At 43.4% G+C, this 19,139-nt stretch overlaps 2 protein-coding genes across 5 annotated transcripts; both read left to right on the top strand.

The window, feature by feature from the left end:
* The first annotated feature begins 1,592 nt into the window (after positions 1-1,592).
* LOC106432255 lies at positions 1,593-10,590 on the top strand. 4 transcript variants are annotated; one of them, XM_048763484.1, is made up of 4 exons: positions 1,593-4,466; positions 4,757-4,859; positions 4,963-5,033; positions 5,177-10,590. In XM_048763484.1, the coding sequence occupies exon 4, from the start codon at positions 8,317-8,319 to the stop codon at positions 10,588-10,590; it is 2,274 nt and encodes a 757-aa protein (XP_048619441.1). In that variant the 5' UTR covers positions 1,593-4,466; positions 4,757-4,859; positions 4,963-5,033; positions 5,177-8,316. The 4 variants fall into 4 exon arrangements, with proteins under 4 accessions (XP_048619441.1, XP_048619440.1, XP_048619439.1 ...); XM_048763483.1 differs by having other exon boundaries at positions 1,594-4,466; positions 4,727-4,859; XM_048763482.1 differs by having other exon boundaries at positions 1,596-4,466; positions 4,963-10,590.
* Positions 10,591-11,829: 1,239 nt separating this feature from the next.
* On the top strand, positions 11,830-13,233 carry LOC106430404. The gene has a single exon (XM_013871196.1). The coding sequence runs from the start codon at positions 11,830-11,832 to the stop codon at positions 13,231-13,233; it is 1,404 nt and encodes a 467-aa protein (XP_013726650.1).
* The last annotated feature ends 5,906 nt before the right edge of the window (positions 13,234-19,139 follow it).

The raw sequence follows: 19,139 nt of genomic DNA, 5'->3' as shown, positions 1-19,139 counted from the left end.
TAGGTACCACATCCTTTGGTACGGTACCCTATTCCTCCCACGGCCTTGCGGTTTGAATCGTGGTTTTTTGCAGAATCGACACTCTTCTAACTTGTCATCTTCTTTCCAGTAGATCATGCAGTTGTCGATGCAAACATCAATCATCTCCGAAGGCAACCCAAGACTATAAACCAATTTCTGAATCTCATAATAAGATTCAGCAGACACGTTGTCTTCTGGCAAATACTCTTTAAACAACTCCGCCCATGCATCCATGCAATTCTCAGGTAAATTATGATCCGTTTTAATATTCATCATCCTAGCTGCTAGAGACAATTTAGAGAGACCTTCTCTACAACCAGTGTAGATTGGTTGATTTGCAGCATCTAGCATTTCATAAAACCTTTTTGCATCCAAATTAGGTTCTTCTACATTTCCAGTTCCATCAGCTATTGTTGTAGTTGTTTCTAAAAATGCATCACTAATCATATCTTGAACCCTATCATGATCTACCATCTGCTCATGATCTTGATGATAATTATATTCATTATGCAAATGATTCGGTTCTTCACTATGATGACCATCCTCAAAATTATTATTACTACTACTAGCTTCATTTCCCCCATAACCCTCTCCATGTTGATACCAAATGTAGTACTGTGGTGTAAATCCTCTGTTTACTAAATGCTTCCATACAGTTTCACTACGTGCAAATTTTGAATTCTTGCATTTCCGACAGGGGCAGAACATCTTACCGCTTTCCTGTGTGATCGGTGTACAGCCCGCCTGGTGCATGAATGTCTCTAGCCCGCTCAGAAATGCGTTCGTCACCCTCCCGTCGGAATCTTTGTGCAAATACATCCAACTCCGTAACTCGTAAATACTACCGCCACCGGCCATTTTTTTCTTAGATTTTTTTTTGAAATCTTTTTTTTTCTGATTTTTTTTCGGATTTTTTTTCTCCCGTTTGTGTGTTGTGAGGAAGAGAGTTGTGGGAAATGACATATATATAGATAAATTTTCGAGTTGGTTAGTTGAAATATAACAACGATTTTACAAGGAATATTTTATATGGATTTTACATGGTTTTAACATATTATTTACAACGACTTTACGACAAAATTAGGTAAGTTAAAGCACATTGAATACACGTTTTCACCTAAATATAACGGTAACATGCTTCGTTGTAATGTCGATGTAATGATTACGACGTATTTCTCATTCCACGTACATTCGTCGTAAACTTACATGGAGTTTACGACAAAATCAGTTCGTCGTAAATTTACATGGCGTTTACGACGAAAGTTATATTCCTCGTAATTTCGTTGTAAAGACCATGTAAATTTACGACGAAATATTTTCGTCGTAAATGTTCGTTGTTACGTGCACGTTTTCTTGTAGTGTAAGTATTTTTTGGATATACTTATTTATTTTGCATATTAATTTTCAAAAAAACATACATTTTTCTTATATATTTTTTCAAAATATATAAACTAAAAAGATCAGTAAAATTATGAATTTCAATTTTTTTTTATGAAAAGATAGATTCATATCTTAGATAAAGAACTTAACTAAATGCAATGAATAAAATTAACCTGATTTGGTCGAATTATTATCAGAAATATTTTAATTCCGTTTAGAGAGATATGTAATTCAATATATCTGAAAATGAATAACCGAATCAATCTAGATTCTTATAAAAAATAAAAAATTAACTTTATAATATTTTTTTATTTTATACATATAAATTACGGAATGACTCAAGATACATTGATAAATGGAAGTGAACTTTTAATTAAATTGTTATGATTTAATTCTTTTGAAAATTTATATATAAGCATGAGATTATAAATTTTAAATTGATCAATACTTTAATTTTTATATTCAATTCTCAATACAAAATATATCAAATCATATATAATTCTATCAAATTTACAAATCTAAGACAAAATAACTAAACTAAATGCATTAACAAAAATAATCAAATTTATAAAAATAATAATATTATGGTTGAATTCAGAAAAATATATATAATCTAACATACCTTAATAATAACCAAACCGACCAGATACTTTATATGCAAAGCACATGCCTAAATAAAATAACATAATATTGTTTAAATTAATCATTGTAGTGTGGTTACTTTATAAATTGAAAATTAGCTGGTATATTATATGAATCTAATATTATTTATAAGATAAAATATAAATATCATAATAAGCTAAACAAAAGAGTGACTTATTTAAATATTAATAATAGATATATAGTTTTAGTAGTGTTGGTGCTCATCTTCACTACTTCAGTTGTGTTGCAAGAGCTTCAAAGCAAAGAAAAGACAATTTTCTTATAACACAAATGGTATTGTTGAATCTCTGAGTTTTAACAAACCATCTAAAATAATTCCCACTAAACATGTTTAGCCAAACAAAATCAACCTTAAATGTTAATGTACTAATATTCTCTGGTTATGTGTGGTGGCTTGTTATCTTTCTCTTGTTTTTGTAGTCGTTTCTTTTCGGTTTAGACAAAATTTTGTCTAACTGAACTTCCACACATTCTTAACCTTTGAGCTCTATATTACTTCTAAGTATACACACAGATAAAAAAAACTAGCTTCTTTGTTGTGTTCTTTTATATGGACTGTTATACCAATGTATCTATATATATATGTATCTTCATTTTTCCAACATAAAATATTTCCTTAATTGTACCTGAATTCAAAATTAATAATTGAATGGACTTAGTTTCATTGATACCAAACCAGATTCAGTTTGGTTAACAGTTTGTCTTGAAACCAAATTTGGATGCGGCAAATGTGACATTGCATTGCTTTGGCGATGTCACTGAGGAAAATCTCCTGGGTCTCTTGTAACTTCTGTTGTTTCTCCAACATCATCTGTAGGTACCACCCTGTTTTCAATCTGTATTTGCAAGGAGCTTTGGATATGGGGCATATAAACAAAACAACATCAAATATAATAGGACTTATGCTCTTTTTTGTTAGAAACCAGACAAAGGTTATTTTTAGCAGCCATGCATGTGATATAATTACCTCGATCAGCTCAAAGAAACGTTTCTAAGCTTCCACTTGTGACATTGGAGCTTATGTGATCTCGAAGCTCCTTGTAAAGAAAGAGTGACAAAATTAAAGATGTAAGTAATATTATAATAATTAAATTCTGAACAAATACGAAAGAATGTCAAGAGATTTGATATCTTTGATAGGAATTTAAGTTTTAATGTCAAGAGATTTGATATCTTTGATAGATGTCATCTTTATTTTCTTTCATCAGTCAACTTGCTCGAGTGTTTGGTTGGAAATGTCTAGGTGGAGGTCCATATCCATCCAAGTCAATGATCTTGAAAACTGAGAAGACATAAAATGGTTAGAACTTGTAAGCTATGACAACATAATTAAAATGGCCAATGCTAAAATCAGAAACTTTATAACCCATCGTGTAGCCTCTTAACTTATTTTGGAGGATAGGTTCAAAACCCGAAATCATATTTTGTCACCACAATCTAACACAAAATTTGAAACTTAACTGAAATTTGATCATATGAAACAGTAGAAAACATACCAAAAGAAGTTGGATCGAAATGTTTTTTTTTCTACTTCTCGGGCTGTCATCATCACGGAGGAGTAGATTCTTCATCTCCTCCTTTTTTTAAGATGGTCCTCCTCGTCCTTCTTTGAGCCCCTCATTTTCAATTAGAAAGAGAAAACAGTAACAGAAGACTTGCCGGTGGAGAGGGGAGAGTATCCAGTGGATTTCATGCCGGTAAATGTAACTGTTTCTGCAGAGTTTCAATTAGGGCTGGGATGATGATGAGATGGAGCCCTTTATATAGAAGGAGAGAAAGGGGAAGGTGGAACAAAACCATTAAAGCAAGATTAAAGAACATAATATACTAATGAAGAGGGATAACTGTAACGACGAAGTTTTTGGTGCTGAGAAATTGATCAGTAATGAGGAAGAAGAATAGTCGGGGAAGAGTCACACTTCAAAAATGGCGAGATGGGTTGGACTCGAGTAGTTTAATAAATGTAAACACAGCCCAAATGAAAACACAGATTCATGGCCCAAGAATCCTTGATGACATGGACAAATGATTGACTAGGAATATTTCATCATGGATAGTCTATGAAGGCTTAAAAATAGTTCGTTTTATATATCAGAAATTGGTCAATATATCAGGACGAGGATCACACTTCAGCTAATTTTTGACCGTATATTAAACTAAAATTAACTGACAGAAATCTATCTCCTTTTCTTTACCTTTATTCATCTTTCTAGGCACCTTCCTTTCCGCTGCACTGTCATAGATCCAGAGAGATGTTGCTAGAGCCCCAGTAGATTCTTCAGATAAGTCTTCATTGTCTATGGTGGTGTTCAGGTCGCTCAGCTATTCAAGATCCGCCACCAGTGCTGTCGTCTTGTCTGAGTCTTCGTTGCCGACTTCAGCGGATGAGGATTCATCTTTAGGTATGTGTTGGCTGGCTTCCTTTCTCTGTCAATTTGTGTACGAGATCTCATAAATCGGGATCCTTTGCTCAATTCCATTGATGGGCATTGCCTTAGCTCATGCTCGTCAATTTAAGGAGATGAGATATTTCCGTTGTGATAAATTTATGCCTTTCGAAACTGTCTCTAAGCATCTCTTCCACTATTAAGGGTTTTCATATTTTTGTAAGAGATTAGTAATAATCTAATTGTTTGGTCTTATTTTTCTTGACCTGACTCAGTGAAAAAATCATTCTATTGTTATGAGCTAGCCAGCTAATGTGGTCGATGAGGGTGAGAGTGGATTTTGTATCTTGCATAAGCACTCGAGTATTGCAGCAACAAAGGCCGTGCCTTGTACTCTTGTTTGACCAGGTTCACTCTTAAGCTTACCATAATTTTTATAGCTCTTTCTTATTGTGATTAGATTCATGTTTCTGTTTACTTATGACCAAAATGTTGATGGTTGTTTATCTAGTGACCCTTGTATGGAGAATTCCACATAAGCCTCCATCAATAATTCGGCTGCTCTTGGTTCTTCAGACGATGGTACGTTTCATTAACAGTTATACATTTGTTGTGAATTAGAGGATTCAGTAACCTGATGTTCACATTGTTAAACATCATGCGATATGTATGTGTGTATGTTTCACATGCCCTTAATTTTGGTGGAGACTGGGAACCCCTTGCAGATCGTGAACCAAGTCAATTACTCGTTATAGCACGCTGGCCCTTCCCATGGACTGTCCGTGTACTGATTTTGGCCCTTCCCATGGACTGTCTGTGGACTGTTCATGTACTGAACTCAAATCAGTACACGGACAGTCCATGGGAAGGACAAGCGTGCTGATATGAGTTCAGTACATGAATAGTCCACAGACAAACTCTCTGGACTAAACAAAGGAAGGAGACAGGTTGGTGTGGCTATGCTCGGGTTCAAAGCAAAGGAATGAGTCACTTAGGAGCAGATATATCTAGATAACATCTAAGGCACTGGCGTTTTTGCAGGATCCTTAACAGAAATAATATTTTTTTTCTTTTTTCAAATTTAATATTTGTGTGTATGCTTAATGATCAAAAGTATGTTTGTCGAATTGTATTACAATTGTAAATAATTTTATTTATTCTTTATATTTATTTTTTTCACTGGTTATCTTTTTGAAATTTATAAATTGTATTAGCTATTGGCTTCTTTATATATTTATTTTTTTCACTGGTTATCTTTTTGAAATTTACAAATTGTATTAGCTATTGGCTGTGTTAGCTACAAATAATGTTAGGGGTCGACGAGCTATTTCTCCACAAGAACTATCATATAGCACCAAATGTATCCCAAACTATTGTCACATTCTATATATGGCCGAATTAAAAGTTTAAGATCTATTTATCCATGAATTTTATTTTTTTTGGTTTATCATCAATTCCTGGTTTATGAGCTAAACCATACCAAAAATTAACCATTTTTACAAAATTAACCATACGTGAACATGACCTGGTTTTACAAAACTTTTAATAATTTTATTATACAAAAAATTATTAAAAAACAGATATACCCCCTCGACATCTTCTTCTCTTCTTCTTCCTCCATTAAAGCTTTGTTTCTTTTTCTTTATCAATGGCTGCTATTAACACATACGGTCATCTGATTATCACTCTTGTCTTACTCTAATCTCTTTGATCGAAGACAAACAAATTTCGATAAGCTAGGAAATTTACCTAATGGGTACATTATTAGTAATAAAAAAAAAATTTAGGTAGACAGTAGGGATTGAACCTTGGTTGATGAGGGTGCACTACATCACTTTTCCACTGGAACCAACAAATTTTCAACAATTTCTTTAACAAAATTTATGTTATATAGAAATGTTATGGGTGCACAGGCCCCCATATACTATAGCCTGGCTTCGCCCCTTATGATAAGAGACGCGACGGCTTGCTTCTATTGACAAGCTTTTTCTTTCTACTGCTGTGTTCTTCCGAGGCGAGAGAGAGAGACTGAGTGGAAAAGCTTCTCCAAAAGTATTACACTAGCTGTTAAATCAGTCGCTCTCTTATTAGCTATTTGTTTGTATCTCTGCACTATTTAGAGACTGAAAACAGAGTCAAAATCAATTCTCTGAGAAATTAGGATTCTTTTTTCTTTGCTATGATAAGTTCTTGGTGTCGAGAACACTTCATATTTTAAGTTCATAAAAGGGATTTGATTTACTTGTCAGAACAGTTTTCTGGAGATTGTAATTATATATTCAAGCTTGTTGCTATGTTCTAGCGGCTGAAGGATTGAAATTATTGGACATTGAAGAAGAAGAAGTTTGTCTGGTCTTGATTTGGGTTATGAATTTTTGGTTTATGAAACAAAATCAAATTTAACCAGATCATTTATTGGTCTAAAGCCGGATTAACAAAGATATCGGTTTAATTTAGGTGTAGTAAACCGCTGTAATCAATTTTTGTGGACTTATAGGTTTCAAACTTTATTTTTATGGAGAAATAACTACTTAACTATCTTTATATGGATAAATAGATCTTCAACTTTTAATTCGGGAATATATAGAATGTGGTAATAGTTTAGAAGACATTTGGTGCTATAGTTCTCGTGGAGAATAGTTCGTCGACCCAATGTTAGGAGACTATTGCTAAAGTTTTGGTTTCTATAGCCACGTAGCTATAGAAAGAGGTTGCTAATGTTGTCGTTAATGAGTAAGAGACTAATTTATAGCTGAGTTGTCGCTAATCCATAGCTAATGAGTTATAAATTGGCTACGGATCACAAATAGCATCGAACTGACACCATCTGTAGCCTTTCGAAATTTAGCAACGGATGATGTCAATTAGCTATAGAATAATCCTTAGCTATTTTAGTCAAGGGTAGAAGGGTAGTGTTGATGATGGTTTGGTCGACTTCTTTGAAGATCAAGTGCGGTGGAACTTGTTGGGTATGAGCCTAGCCCTCCCAAAAGGTCCGTAAGACAATTACCCAGACACATTATTACAACAAAGAAGATCGGCTCGTCGACTTGAAAGCCGGTGTTCGGCTCGGCTCCAGACTACTTTTAGTCGATGAGATGATTGACTGAACATCATCGGCTCACCGACCTGACACAACGGCCCGATGAGTCGGCCCAATTACTCGAGGAGGCCCATCGAGACAAGACACATTAGGTCAACGAGCGTTCACCTATAAAAGGAGGAGACAAGGCAACAAGGAGGGGATCCGCAAATTACTACACTCACTTTCGGCTAGAATTAGGGTTTTACATCTTACATCTCGCCGACTTGTACGGTCCGACGAATTTGTCTTCGCCGGACTTTTTCCTCTGTTCTCTTCCCCTTTTGTAACTCGGTTTCGACTCACTGATCTAATAAAACACGTCTTTGTCTTGACCCACCGACGAGAACTCGTCTCTTCTCTTTACTAGTTTATTGACAGTCTCAGTTTAAACAGTTGGCGCCCACCGTGGGGCAGATAGAGTAGCGTCAGCAAAAGATCATGACTCGACCCGACTCGCCGTCCGACGACGAGTCGCCTGTGACCGAAGGCGCTCCAACAGCAGTGGCCTTTGCAGAAACCATACTCGAGAGGATGGCGCAGCAAGACGCCGCCCAAAAGGCGACGACCGAGCAACTCGCCGCCATCGCCGCCATTCTAGCTCCGCTGGCCGGAGGCTCATGAGATCCGGCTACGACGGTCCGAAAACAACTGTTCGACACTTACCGAACAGCCAGTGCCGGAAACCCCGCAAACACGAGTGCCGTACAGATCCAAACTCCCGGCGGCGTCAACCTCGTTACCGTCCGGGAACTCACTGAGCTTAAGCAATCAGTCCTGGACATGAAAGACCGGATGCTCGAAGGACCTACTTCAGCGCCGCTGATCGAACGTGTCCTCGCCGAAACCCTAAAAACCCCATTTTCCCGGAAGATCACCGACGTACGTTCCCGGCCGACCGAGAAAATTCGCCTTCCGACTTACGCAGGAAAGGCGGACCCAACCGACCACATCACTGCTTTCAACATCACGATGGGTCGAACCAACTTCTCTGAGGAAGAAAGAGACGCTGGCTACTGTCGTCTCTTCGTGGAAAGTCTTCAAGGACCAGCTCTCGGATGGTTCACTGGATTGGAGTGCGACTCTATCAACGATTTCCACGATCTGACGACTGCGTTCCTCAAGCACTACATCATGTTTACAAAACAAGGAGCAACTCTGTCCGATTTATGGAATCTATCTCAAGGATCGAGCCAAAGCCTCCGCGACTTCATGGAAAAATTCAAAGCAGTCGCTTCGAAAGTCCAAGTCCCCGACAGCGTTGCCGTCGACGCACTAATGAACACTTTCTATTTCAAGTCCTTGTTTCGCGAGGATCTTTACAGAAATCCAACCACTTCGCTCCAGGACGCAATCGCCAGGTCAAACAACTTCATCCGAATGGAAGAAGACACAGCGGCGATACTTAAGAAACTGAACACGGCAACCAAACCGGCAACTGTCCCCAAAGTTCCTGAGGCACGCCAGGAACCTCGTCAGCACGCCTCGGGCAGTAAACCTAACCAGCCGAAAAGTTTCGTCTACGTGGTTGAAGATAAAAACGCGTCCCCACAGCCCACTGTCGTTGTACGCGAAAAAGGTTGGAATGTCTGGGAAAACGACCTAAATGCGCAAACCTCTTCGACACCTCCGGCGTCAAGTCCTGGACCAGCTGAGCCAAACATGTGGTGTAGCTTCCACAAGTCTAAGGCACATAATACAAGGAACTGCAGGCATTTGTTAGACACCCTCTTCTCGTCGTACGAAAAGGGAACGTCAAACGTCGAACTCCCTAAGCCTAGGCCGAACGGCACCAAGAGCTGGAGCGAAAAGAAAACTCACAAGAATCAGGATAAGTGTGGAAACCGGCCAAAGCATACTGAGGATGACAAGCCAGAAGAGCATGAAGAAGAAGACGGCGATGCACAAGTTGACGAGGAGCAACCGCGTAATCGTCGACGTGTACAAGTCATCCTCGCACGACCCAGTTCCTCCTCAGATGAAGAAGAGGATAAACAGGTCCATGACTCACGCGAGTATTCCAGCAAACGAACAAACGAGAGCATAGGATCAGAAGGGTCAAACGACTTAAGAAACAAGCTCAGGCGAAAGTCGCAGACATCTGATCGTGCATACGACTCACACGGAGATCTCCGCTCAATCATCGAAAAATCCAAGGCTAGGAAAATCGAGGACTCGAGTGCTCGATCCCGTCTCAGGCCACGAGTCATCGATCTTCGTGAGAAGCTCAACTCAAAGTTGGAAGACCTCAGAATCAAGCTCAACCGACCAAAACATTCAAACTTACGACGAAGAATCGAGGTGGCGAGGTCCAAGAATGAGGACGGACACAAATCTGTTGTCGAGGACTCACCCGTTGTCGAGGACTCGCCCAACGTCAAAAATTCACCTATCATCGAAGACTCGCCTAGCGACTTGAGGACTCGACTGAGAAATAAACGAGTCGTCGAGTCTAACTTCTTAAACGTAATCATGGGTGGCTCACCTCCTTGCGGTGATTCCGTCCGGTCTGTAAAGGACCATCGACGACAGGCAGTAACCTCGAAGAAATGGCCATCGAAACCCGAGAACGATTCCTCAATCACTTTCTCGCCAGACGATGCCATCGGTGTACATTTACCTCACAACGACCCACTGCTAGTCGAGGTAGGAATTGCGAAGTGTGACGTCGCTAAAGTGTTGATTGACACAGGCAGTTCAGTCGATTTAATCTTTCGAGATACGCTCGATAAGATGGGAGTCGACCTGCGCGACATGAAACCATCATCTCGCTCCCTTACAGGATTCAACGGTGCTTCTGAGACAATGATTGGTACAATCAAACTCCCCGTCTATCCCTGCGGAGTGATACGCACGGTCAAATTCTCAGTCATCCGAACGAAAGCTCCTTACAACGCGATCCTCGGAACCCCCTGGTTACATTCTGTTAAGGCAGTGTCTTCGACATATCATCAGTGCGTGAAGTTTCCAGGACCAAACGGTGAAGTGCAGACGCTTCGCAGAGACCAGCAGGCCGCTCGCGAACTACTCATCGCAACGGTGAAAATGCAACAATAACCTCCTTGCATCAACGCGATAGCAAAGCAAATTCAACCTCAGAAAGACGAGATTTTAGAAGTCACCATCGATGACTCTGATAAGAGCAAAGTAGTCCGAGTAGGAGCCTTCCTCAACGAAGAGATGCAACGCGCAATCATCGACTTTCTCAAGGAGAACGCTTCAACGTTTGCTTGGGCGACATCGGATATGAAAGGAATAAACCCCGCCATCACATCCCACGAGTTGAATGTCGATCCAACCATCAAACCCATTCGCCAGAAGAGACGAAAGCTAGGTCACGACCGAAGCAAAGCTGTCAATGAAGAAGTTGAGCGACTCCTCGCAGCTGGCTCAATCACCGAGGTGCGATACCCCGAGTGGCTGGCTAACCCGGTCGTCGTAAAGAAGAAGAACGGGAAGTGGCGCGTTTGCGTCGATTTTACCGATTTGAACAGAACTTGCCCAAAAGACAGTTACCCCCACCCGCATATCGACAGAGTCGTCGAGTCGACTGCTGGGAATGAACTCCTGACTTTCATGGACGCATTTTCTGGTTACAATCAGATCATGATGCATCCGGATGATCAAGAGAAGACGGCGTTCATCACCGATAGAGGGACGTACTGTTACAAAGTAATGCCGTTCGGTCTCAAGAACGCGGGTGCGACTTATCAAAGACTCGTCAATCGAATGTTCGCCGACAAATTAGGGAACACGATGGAAGTCTACATCGACGACATGCTGGTAAAATCACTCTGCGCAACGGACCATCTGGATCATCTTAAAGAATGCTTCAAGACGTTGAACGAATACGGTATGAAACTCAACCCAGCCAAGTGTACTTTCGGCGTCACCTCAGGAGAGTTTTTAGGGTACATCGTCACCCAGCGAGGAATTTAGGAAAATCCTAAACAGATCTCTGCCATACTTGATCTTCCCAGCCCAAAAACCAGCAGAGAAGTCCAGCGACTTACAGGAAGGATCGCGGCCCTGAACCGTTTCATTTCCAGATCCACAGACAAATGCCTTCCTTTCTACGAGTTGTTGCAAGGAAACAAACGCTTCATCTGGGACGAGAAGTGCGAAGAGGCGTTCAAACAACTCAAGGAGTATCTTACAACTCCTCCCGTATTATCCAAACCCGAAACTGGCGATACACTCTCACTCTATATCGCCGTATCCTCAACCGCGGTCAGCAGCGTCCTCATCCGAGAGGATTGAGGAGAACAGAAACCTATCTTCTACACGAGCAAACGCATGACTGATCCAGAGACTCGATACCTCACCCTTGAGAAGATGGCTCTCGCCGTTGTAACATCGGCGAGAAAACTGCGTCCCTACTTCCAGTCGCACACAATCGAAGTATTGACAAATCAACCATTGCGAACGGTAATGCAGAATACAAATCAATCCGGACGGTTATCGAAGTGGGCTATCGAACTCAGCGAGCACGACATTGTCTTCAAGAATCGAACAGCTGCGAAATCTCAAGTCCTCGCAGACTTTCTCATCGAGCTCGCACCAGAGCTCGAGCAAGATCTAATCCTCCCGAGTCAAAATTGGATACTCCACGTCGACGGGTCGTCGACAAACAAAGGATCAGGAGCAGGAGTGCAGCTGCAATCCCCGACAGGAGAACTGATCAGACAGTCGTTCAGCTTCGGCTTCGCCGCTTTAAACAATGAAGCAGAGTACGAGTCGTTGATCGCAGGGCTAAGACTCGCCAAGGCAGTCAAGGCAAAACGCCTCAGCGCATACTGCGACTCGCAACTCGTAACTAGTCAGTTTAGTGGTGACTACGACGCCCACAACGAACGAATGGACGCATACCTTAAGATCGTTCAAACACTTGCCAAAGATTTCGAATTCTTCGAACTCACCAAAGTCCCCCGAGGAGAGAACGTATGCGCTGATGCTCTCGCTGCCTTAGGTAGCAGGTTACGCGATCAGGTGAAACGTACCATCCCTATCAACAAGATCTACAAACCAAGCATCGACCTGACTCCCATCGAGACCGCCATCGTAGCACCAATAACCAAAGCCACACCCACGAACCAAGTCCTCGAAGAGGTGTCAAACGACACCAACGACTGGAGAACAGAATTTATTGACTATCTGGTCGATGGAAAGCTACCTCCCGAGAAATGGATTGCACGACGACTCAAGACGCGGAGTGCCCACTATGTCTTCCTCGACGGAGAACTCCACCGATGGACCACAACCAAGGTACTTCTGAAGTGCATCAATGGCGAAGAGACACATTTAGTCATGGCTGAAACGCACGAAGGCGCTGCAGGAAATCATTCTGTAGGTCGAGCACTTGCTTTAAAAGTAAAGAGTCTCGGTTTCTACTGGCCAACGATGAATGCAGACTGCGAAGCTTACGCCCAGCGATGTGATCAGTGCCAGCGACATGCCTCAACGATCCACTCCCCGACACAGTTGCAACGAACGATGACAGCTCCATACCCTTTCATGCGATGGGGAATGGACATAGTCGGCCCGATGCCGAGTTCTCGACAGAAACGCTTCGTCCTGGTCTTGACAGATTACTTCACAAGTGGATTGAGGCGGAAGCTTTCGCAAGCATTACAGAAAAAGAGGTCCAACGATTTGTGTGGAAGAACATCATTTGTCGCCACGGCTTACCTTACGAGATAGTGACTGACAACGGCTCCCAATTCATATCAAACAAATTTCGAGAGTTCTGCGAGAGATGGAGAATCTGACTCAACACATCAAGTCCGCGATACCCCCAGAGCAACGGCCAAGCCAAGGCGACCAACAAAATCATAATAGACGGTTTGAAAAAGCGCCTCGATCTCAAAAAAGGATGTTGGGCAGATGAACTCGACGGTGTCCTCTGGTCACATCGAACAACTCCTCGTGGAGCAACGAAATCAACTCCTTTCTCGATGGTACACGGAGTCGAAGCCATGGCTCCCGCCGAAGTCAACGTAACCAGTCTGCGAAGGTCGAGGATGCCACAAAACGTCGAGCTCAACAGCGGTATGCTCTTCGACGCCCTGGACGCTATAGAAGAACGCCGCGACCAAGCACTACTCCGCATCCAGAACTATCAGCATCAGATCGAAGGTTACTACAACAAGAAGGTCAAGTCTCGACCTCTCGAACTGGGCGACATAGTACTACGCAAAGTGTTCGAAAACACCAAGGAGCTGAATGCAGGCAAGCTCGGAACTAACTGGGAAGGGCCGTACAAAATTTCTCAAGTCGTCAAACCAGGAGTCTACCGACTCGAGACGTCGACCGGCGAACCCGTCCCCAGAGCGTGGAACTCAATGCACCTCCGACGATACTACTCTTAGGCACAAGCCCGAAGTTCGAACACTCAAGGAGTCTTGCTCAATCGACGAGTGAATGACACCCTTGTCACTTTCACTCCCAAAAAAAAAAAAAAAAAAACAAGTGAATGCGCATTTAATGCCACTTTCACTAACCAAAACGAACTACGAATGGCTTGATCCTCTCCTAGAGGTACGTAGGCAGCCCTTTACCGGGTCCAGCTATAACAAAAAAAATCTTCCAACAAGTAGGAGCGTGAATTGTTTTAAGTGATGCTTACGCACGAGCACGACCTTGTCTCTCGGACAAACGTACTAGCACTCGCACCCACTAACGGGCATGTCCTGATCAGACACATGCTCGAGGGATTCTTCGGTCGTATCGCGGTCCTGACCCGTGCGATCGAGACGACAACTTTCAATCATCTTATAATCCTCTAAAGCCGGGCTTGGCCAACCTAATATTCTTTTTTGGATTACTTAAGGATCGATTTGAAAACCGTTGTTGCTCGAAAGTATAAACGATTGTCTTCGAAACTCGAAAATTTATGTTGTTATCAAGGACTCGAACTGACGGCATGATGTGTCAAAATTTGATAAAGCCGAGTCATCGACTCTCCGGTTTAATTCAAGACATCGACCAGATTGCCAAACAAAAATCGTTTAAACCCAACATTCAAAATAGATTTCAGCGACTCGTCGAAGGCTAACTCGCATTCTCGAGTCCACGAAACTATATCTCACGACTAAGGCAAACTCTGTTTCAGAAATAACTTCTAAGGAAGATAAACTTACTGAAAGTCTGAAACAACGGATAGCCGCAAAAGCAAAATAAATCCAGATATTACATCAACAAAAGCCTCCGAGGGCTAAAAACCAAAAGTCTAAAGGAAACAACAACAACATATTAAACTAGTCCTCGACACGGTCGGAGCCCCCCTCGACGACCTGAGCAGTGAGCCAATCCGAAGCCTCCCCAGTCACGTCCGCTGGCAGAACTGGCAGATTATCAGTTCCGTCAACCGCTCCCTCTTCATTTTGCGGGTTACCAACTAAGCCGGATTCGGTCTCCTCCAATTGTTCGCCACCCTCTTCTTCAGTCGAAGAGTCTGAGAGTTCAAGTAGATTAACAGGCTCTGTCTCCGTCTCGACACTAGTCCCAAGAACCGGGACCAGCGGATCTTCATTCACAACGAGGCTGGTGGAGAGCGTAGTCAGATCCGAAGCAGATGCAACGGTCGTATCCTCGAGCCTTACGACCTCGCCAACGATCCCACCTTCTTGAAGAGGCAATTCACCGAGCTCTCTTCCAGTCGGTTCTACAGATCCTTCGTTCGCATGATCTCCTTGAGAACTACTGGGAGTTTGAAGGAAAGCAGCGGTCCCAGCATCAATCAGGCCCGCATTCGATCCATATGGATCGATCGTCGCCCACACATTCTCGTTTAGAAAAGGAGATCGAAGATGAAGAGGAGAAAGACAGAGAAGCTCCTCGGGGATCCCTCCGACAGCTAGGCGTTCAGCCGCAACCTCGTACTCCTTCTCTTGTTCGGCGAACAAGTCAATCGTCTCTTGCGGAATGTCGATCTCGCTCTCCTTAAGCGCTTCGAGACATTTCTTTGTCCCAAAAGCTTGGCTCTTCAAGGATCTGGCTGTTTCGAACTCACTAAGACGCTTCTCGAGATCTCGAATTTGGGAGAAACACTTATTGCTCTTAGCAATCATGGCTGTTTGTACACGAAACCGCTCGTGAGTAACCTCATAACCTCGAGAGTCCCTCAATCTGTTGACCTCTTTCAAGTGTCTCAGCGCGGTGGACACCATCTTCTCCTCCATGGCTGTCTTCTCTCTTAACCAAGCCTTCTTCTCCTCCTTGAGTCCTCGTATCTTTGCACCCGTAGCCTCAAATTTATCCTTCAACTCCCCGAATTTCTCCAGGAAATGAGCCTTCTGAGCCTTCTTCCTCTCAATCAGTTGAGCCCGTTCCTCCGCGACCTTATCAATTGTCGCTTTAAATTCCTTCGTCTTGCGGTCAATAGCTACATCCTTCGCTCGAGCGAGCTTGTCGGCTTGCTTTAACTTGGACGTGGCCTCCTTAAGGGCTGAGTCGTATAACTCGACGACGTAGTTCATGCTCCCGTCGCTCTGCATGAACGAAAGAAAAGATCAGAACCAGGAACATGAAAAAGATAAAATAAGGAGAATAATTCTTACCAGAATTTTAGTCCTCGCCGCATCGACGTATGCGTCCTTGAAAATAAGGTCCTTGACAGCGGGCAAGTCCTTGCGACCACCCTTAATTTGTCGAACAAGCTCAGCACAGTCAGTCGGGGCAAAGGAAAGAGGATTCTCGCCGACGTACTTGAACTCCACGCGGTCACGAAATTTGACCCGACGATCCTCAGAGGCCGAACCGCCTTCAACAAGAGTCCGAGGTGCAGCTGGAGGAATCTTCGCCGCAGAAGCAGACGCAGCCGGAGTAGACGACTCATGACTGCGGGCAGTCTTCTTCTTCTTCAGAGAGATGGATGGGGAGTTGTCCGAGTCGACGACTCCCCGAGCTGCAGCATCGCGAGAAGAACTTTTCTCGATAACGGTCTCACAATTCTCGGCGCCTTCAGTAGGCTCCGACTGTTCCTCAACAGATTTCTTCTTCTTCCTCTCATTTTTCTTTTTCTTTTTTAGAGGACCATCAGATTCAGTCCTCGCTTGAGAAGCAGCCGATGCAGAGGAGTCCGGAGCAGATCTCTTCTTATTACCACCAGTCACCGATGGTTCAGCAGTTTCTCGTTCAAAGATCAATGTGAGATCCTCCCTCGAAGAGTCGACGTTAGCCGGGCCTGTAGACGGTCCGGGGGAAACCACAAGAGGAAGAGGAGTGGGAGGAATTGCTCCGCGAGGAGTCTCTTCGCGAGGAGTCGTCCCACTAAGAGTTGTCTCGCTAGGAGTCGCAGAGGATGCCTTTTTCGCCTCGCTCAGTTTTTTCTTGATTAATGCACTCAAGTCTGGAAGCTCTTTCATTTCCCTGGCCGCGTTGATGATCTTTTGCTCGGCGCTACTGAATATCGAAAACCGCCGCTTGTTACCGGTAATCAAAGGCAGTAGATCAGACCTCCAATCCTCTGAAAAAGATCAGCAAGCTGGTTCAGATAAATCTCGGAACTGACATGAGTTGGAAGAAAACATGTGATCGCAAGAGGAAACATACTCCTCGAGATTCTGTCAAGCACTCGTCGAATCCTCTCGATGGTGATATCCTTCCAGCTCACTTGGACGCGCGAAACGACTGCACGAGCATCAGATACGAAATCTTCCGGATAAGAGGCCGTGTCCAGGTGATCAACTGCAAATAAACGAAAACTCGTCAGAAAACAAGGAAAAGAGACAGTCGATGAGCTGACAACAGCGTTCTACCGAGTTTATGATTCCACAAAAATCGAAAGGAAACGTCGGGCGGCTCCTCGAAGGCAAAACCGTCAGACTTGACGTAAAAGTAGAAACACTGCCAGTGCGCCGTCCTACACGGATGATCGACGATCACGTTGTAGTTGGGCCTCATCTGGATCGAGAATAAACCATCGCGCATGGACTTCGTATAGGTCAACTCCTCGAGTGTCCGAACACTCATCGAAACGTCGATCTCCACCGCAGTCACCATCAATGCCACCGAGGTACGGAACGCGCCATTGAAAAATTGACTTATCGCCGCATCACGACGTCTCACATAAGACGTAACGAGTCGAGGAATTGGAAACCAAAGTTTGGTCTCATCCTGAAAGTATGACTCATAGACGCACTGAAATCCCAAAGGAGGGGACCACGGCCTCTGAGATTTAGTTGGGATCAAAAAGGTCACCCTGGTTCCTTCACATTCCCTCAATAAAGCTTTCACGCTACTAGGAGTCGAACGAGTCTCCTCGATATTCTCCCATGACTGTCCCTCTACGACAGAAGGACGCATCTGCTCAACCGCCAAAGCCGGAAGATCCTCGAAGATTCCCCCCGAATTATCGTTCTCCACCCTGACCCTCTCTCGAAATTAATGTTACGTTTTCTCTCTCCTCGCGGAGTTTCCGCGCCGAATCAGCAACGAAGACTCGCTGGGGCGTGTCCATATTCTCCGTATCCATCATGGCTTCACGATGAATCGTCTCAAAATCGGGCGAGGAATTCGACTCGACGACACGTGCAGGACTCGATTCGGTCGCATTCACCGCGGCTTTCCCTTTCTCGGCCCTAGAAAGTTTACCTCTACCGCCCGACGACATTCGCAGATCTAAGACTACAAAGTTAGAGAGAGAAGCGGAGAGTTAGAGAGAGAAAGTACCTGAGCCGGATGAAGAGTGGAGAAAATGAGAAGGAAGAAGGGTATTTATAAAGAGAGGAGCACATCGCACCCCGAGGCGTCATCATTAGACCTAGATGGGCCTAGAGTCGGCCCATTCAGGCGCGTGGAGCTCACCAAACGTCGCGACTTTTCAGCTTCACGAGGAGAACCGAAATCGGTTCAAATCAAAACCGGAACTAACCACCGGTTTAAATAAAAAAAAATCATCATCAAAATCAAATCAGTCAGACCCTCGAACGCGAGCATACAAAGTCCACTGCACAGTCGAGGAGTCGATTGTATAGTCGAGGAGTCGATTGAAATCACAGATTTGAGATAATTGTCTCGCAAACCCTACTATCAAATTCGCTGAGTCGGCTACGCTACTCACCAGCGAACTGGGGGGGACTTACTGTTGGGTATGGGCCTAGCCTTCCCAAAAGGCCCGCAAGACAATTACCCAGACACATGATTACAACAAAGAAGATCGGCTCGTCGTCTTGAAAGCCGGTGTTCGGCTCGGCTCCAGACTACTTTTAGTCGATGAGATGATTGACTGAATATCATCGGCTCGCCGACCTGACACAACGGCCCGATGAGTCGGCCCAATTACTCGAGGAGGCCCATCGAGACAAGACACATTAGGTCAACGAGCGTTCACCTATAAAAGGAGGAGACAAGGCAACAAGGAGGGGATCCGCAAATTACTACACTCACTTTCGGCTAGAATTAGGGTTTTACATCTTACATCTTGCCGACTTGTACGGTCCGACAAATTTGTCTTCGCCGGACTTTTTCCTCTGTTTTCTTCCCCTTTTGTAACTCGGTTTCGACTCACTGATCTAATAAAACACGTCTTTGTCTTGACCCACCGACGAGAACTCGTCTCTTTTCTTTACTAGTTTATTGACAGTCTCAGTTTAAACAGAACTGAA

This window comes from Brassica napus, chromosome C7 (assembly GCF_020379485.1).
Source record: "Brassica napus cultivar Da-Ae chromosome C7, Da-Ae, whole genome shotgun sequence".
Taxonomy (NCBI): domain Eukaryota; kingdom Viridiplantae; phylum Streptophyta; class Magnoliopsida; order Brassicales; family Brassicaceae; genus Brassica; species Brassica napus.
This window is presented reverse-complemented; position numbering and strand designations above follow the sequence as displayed.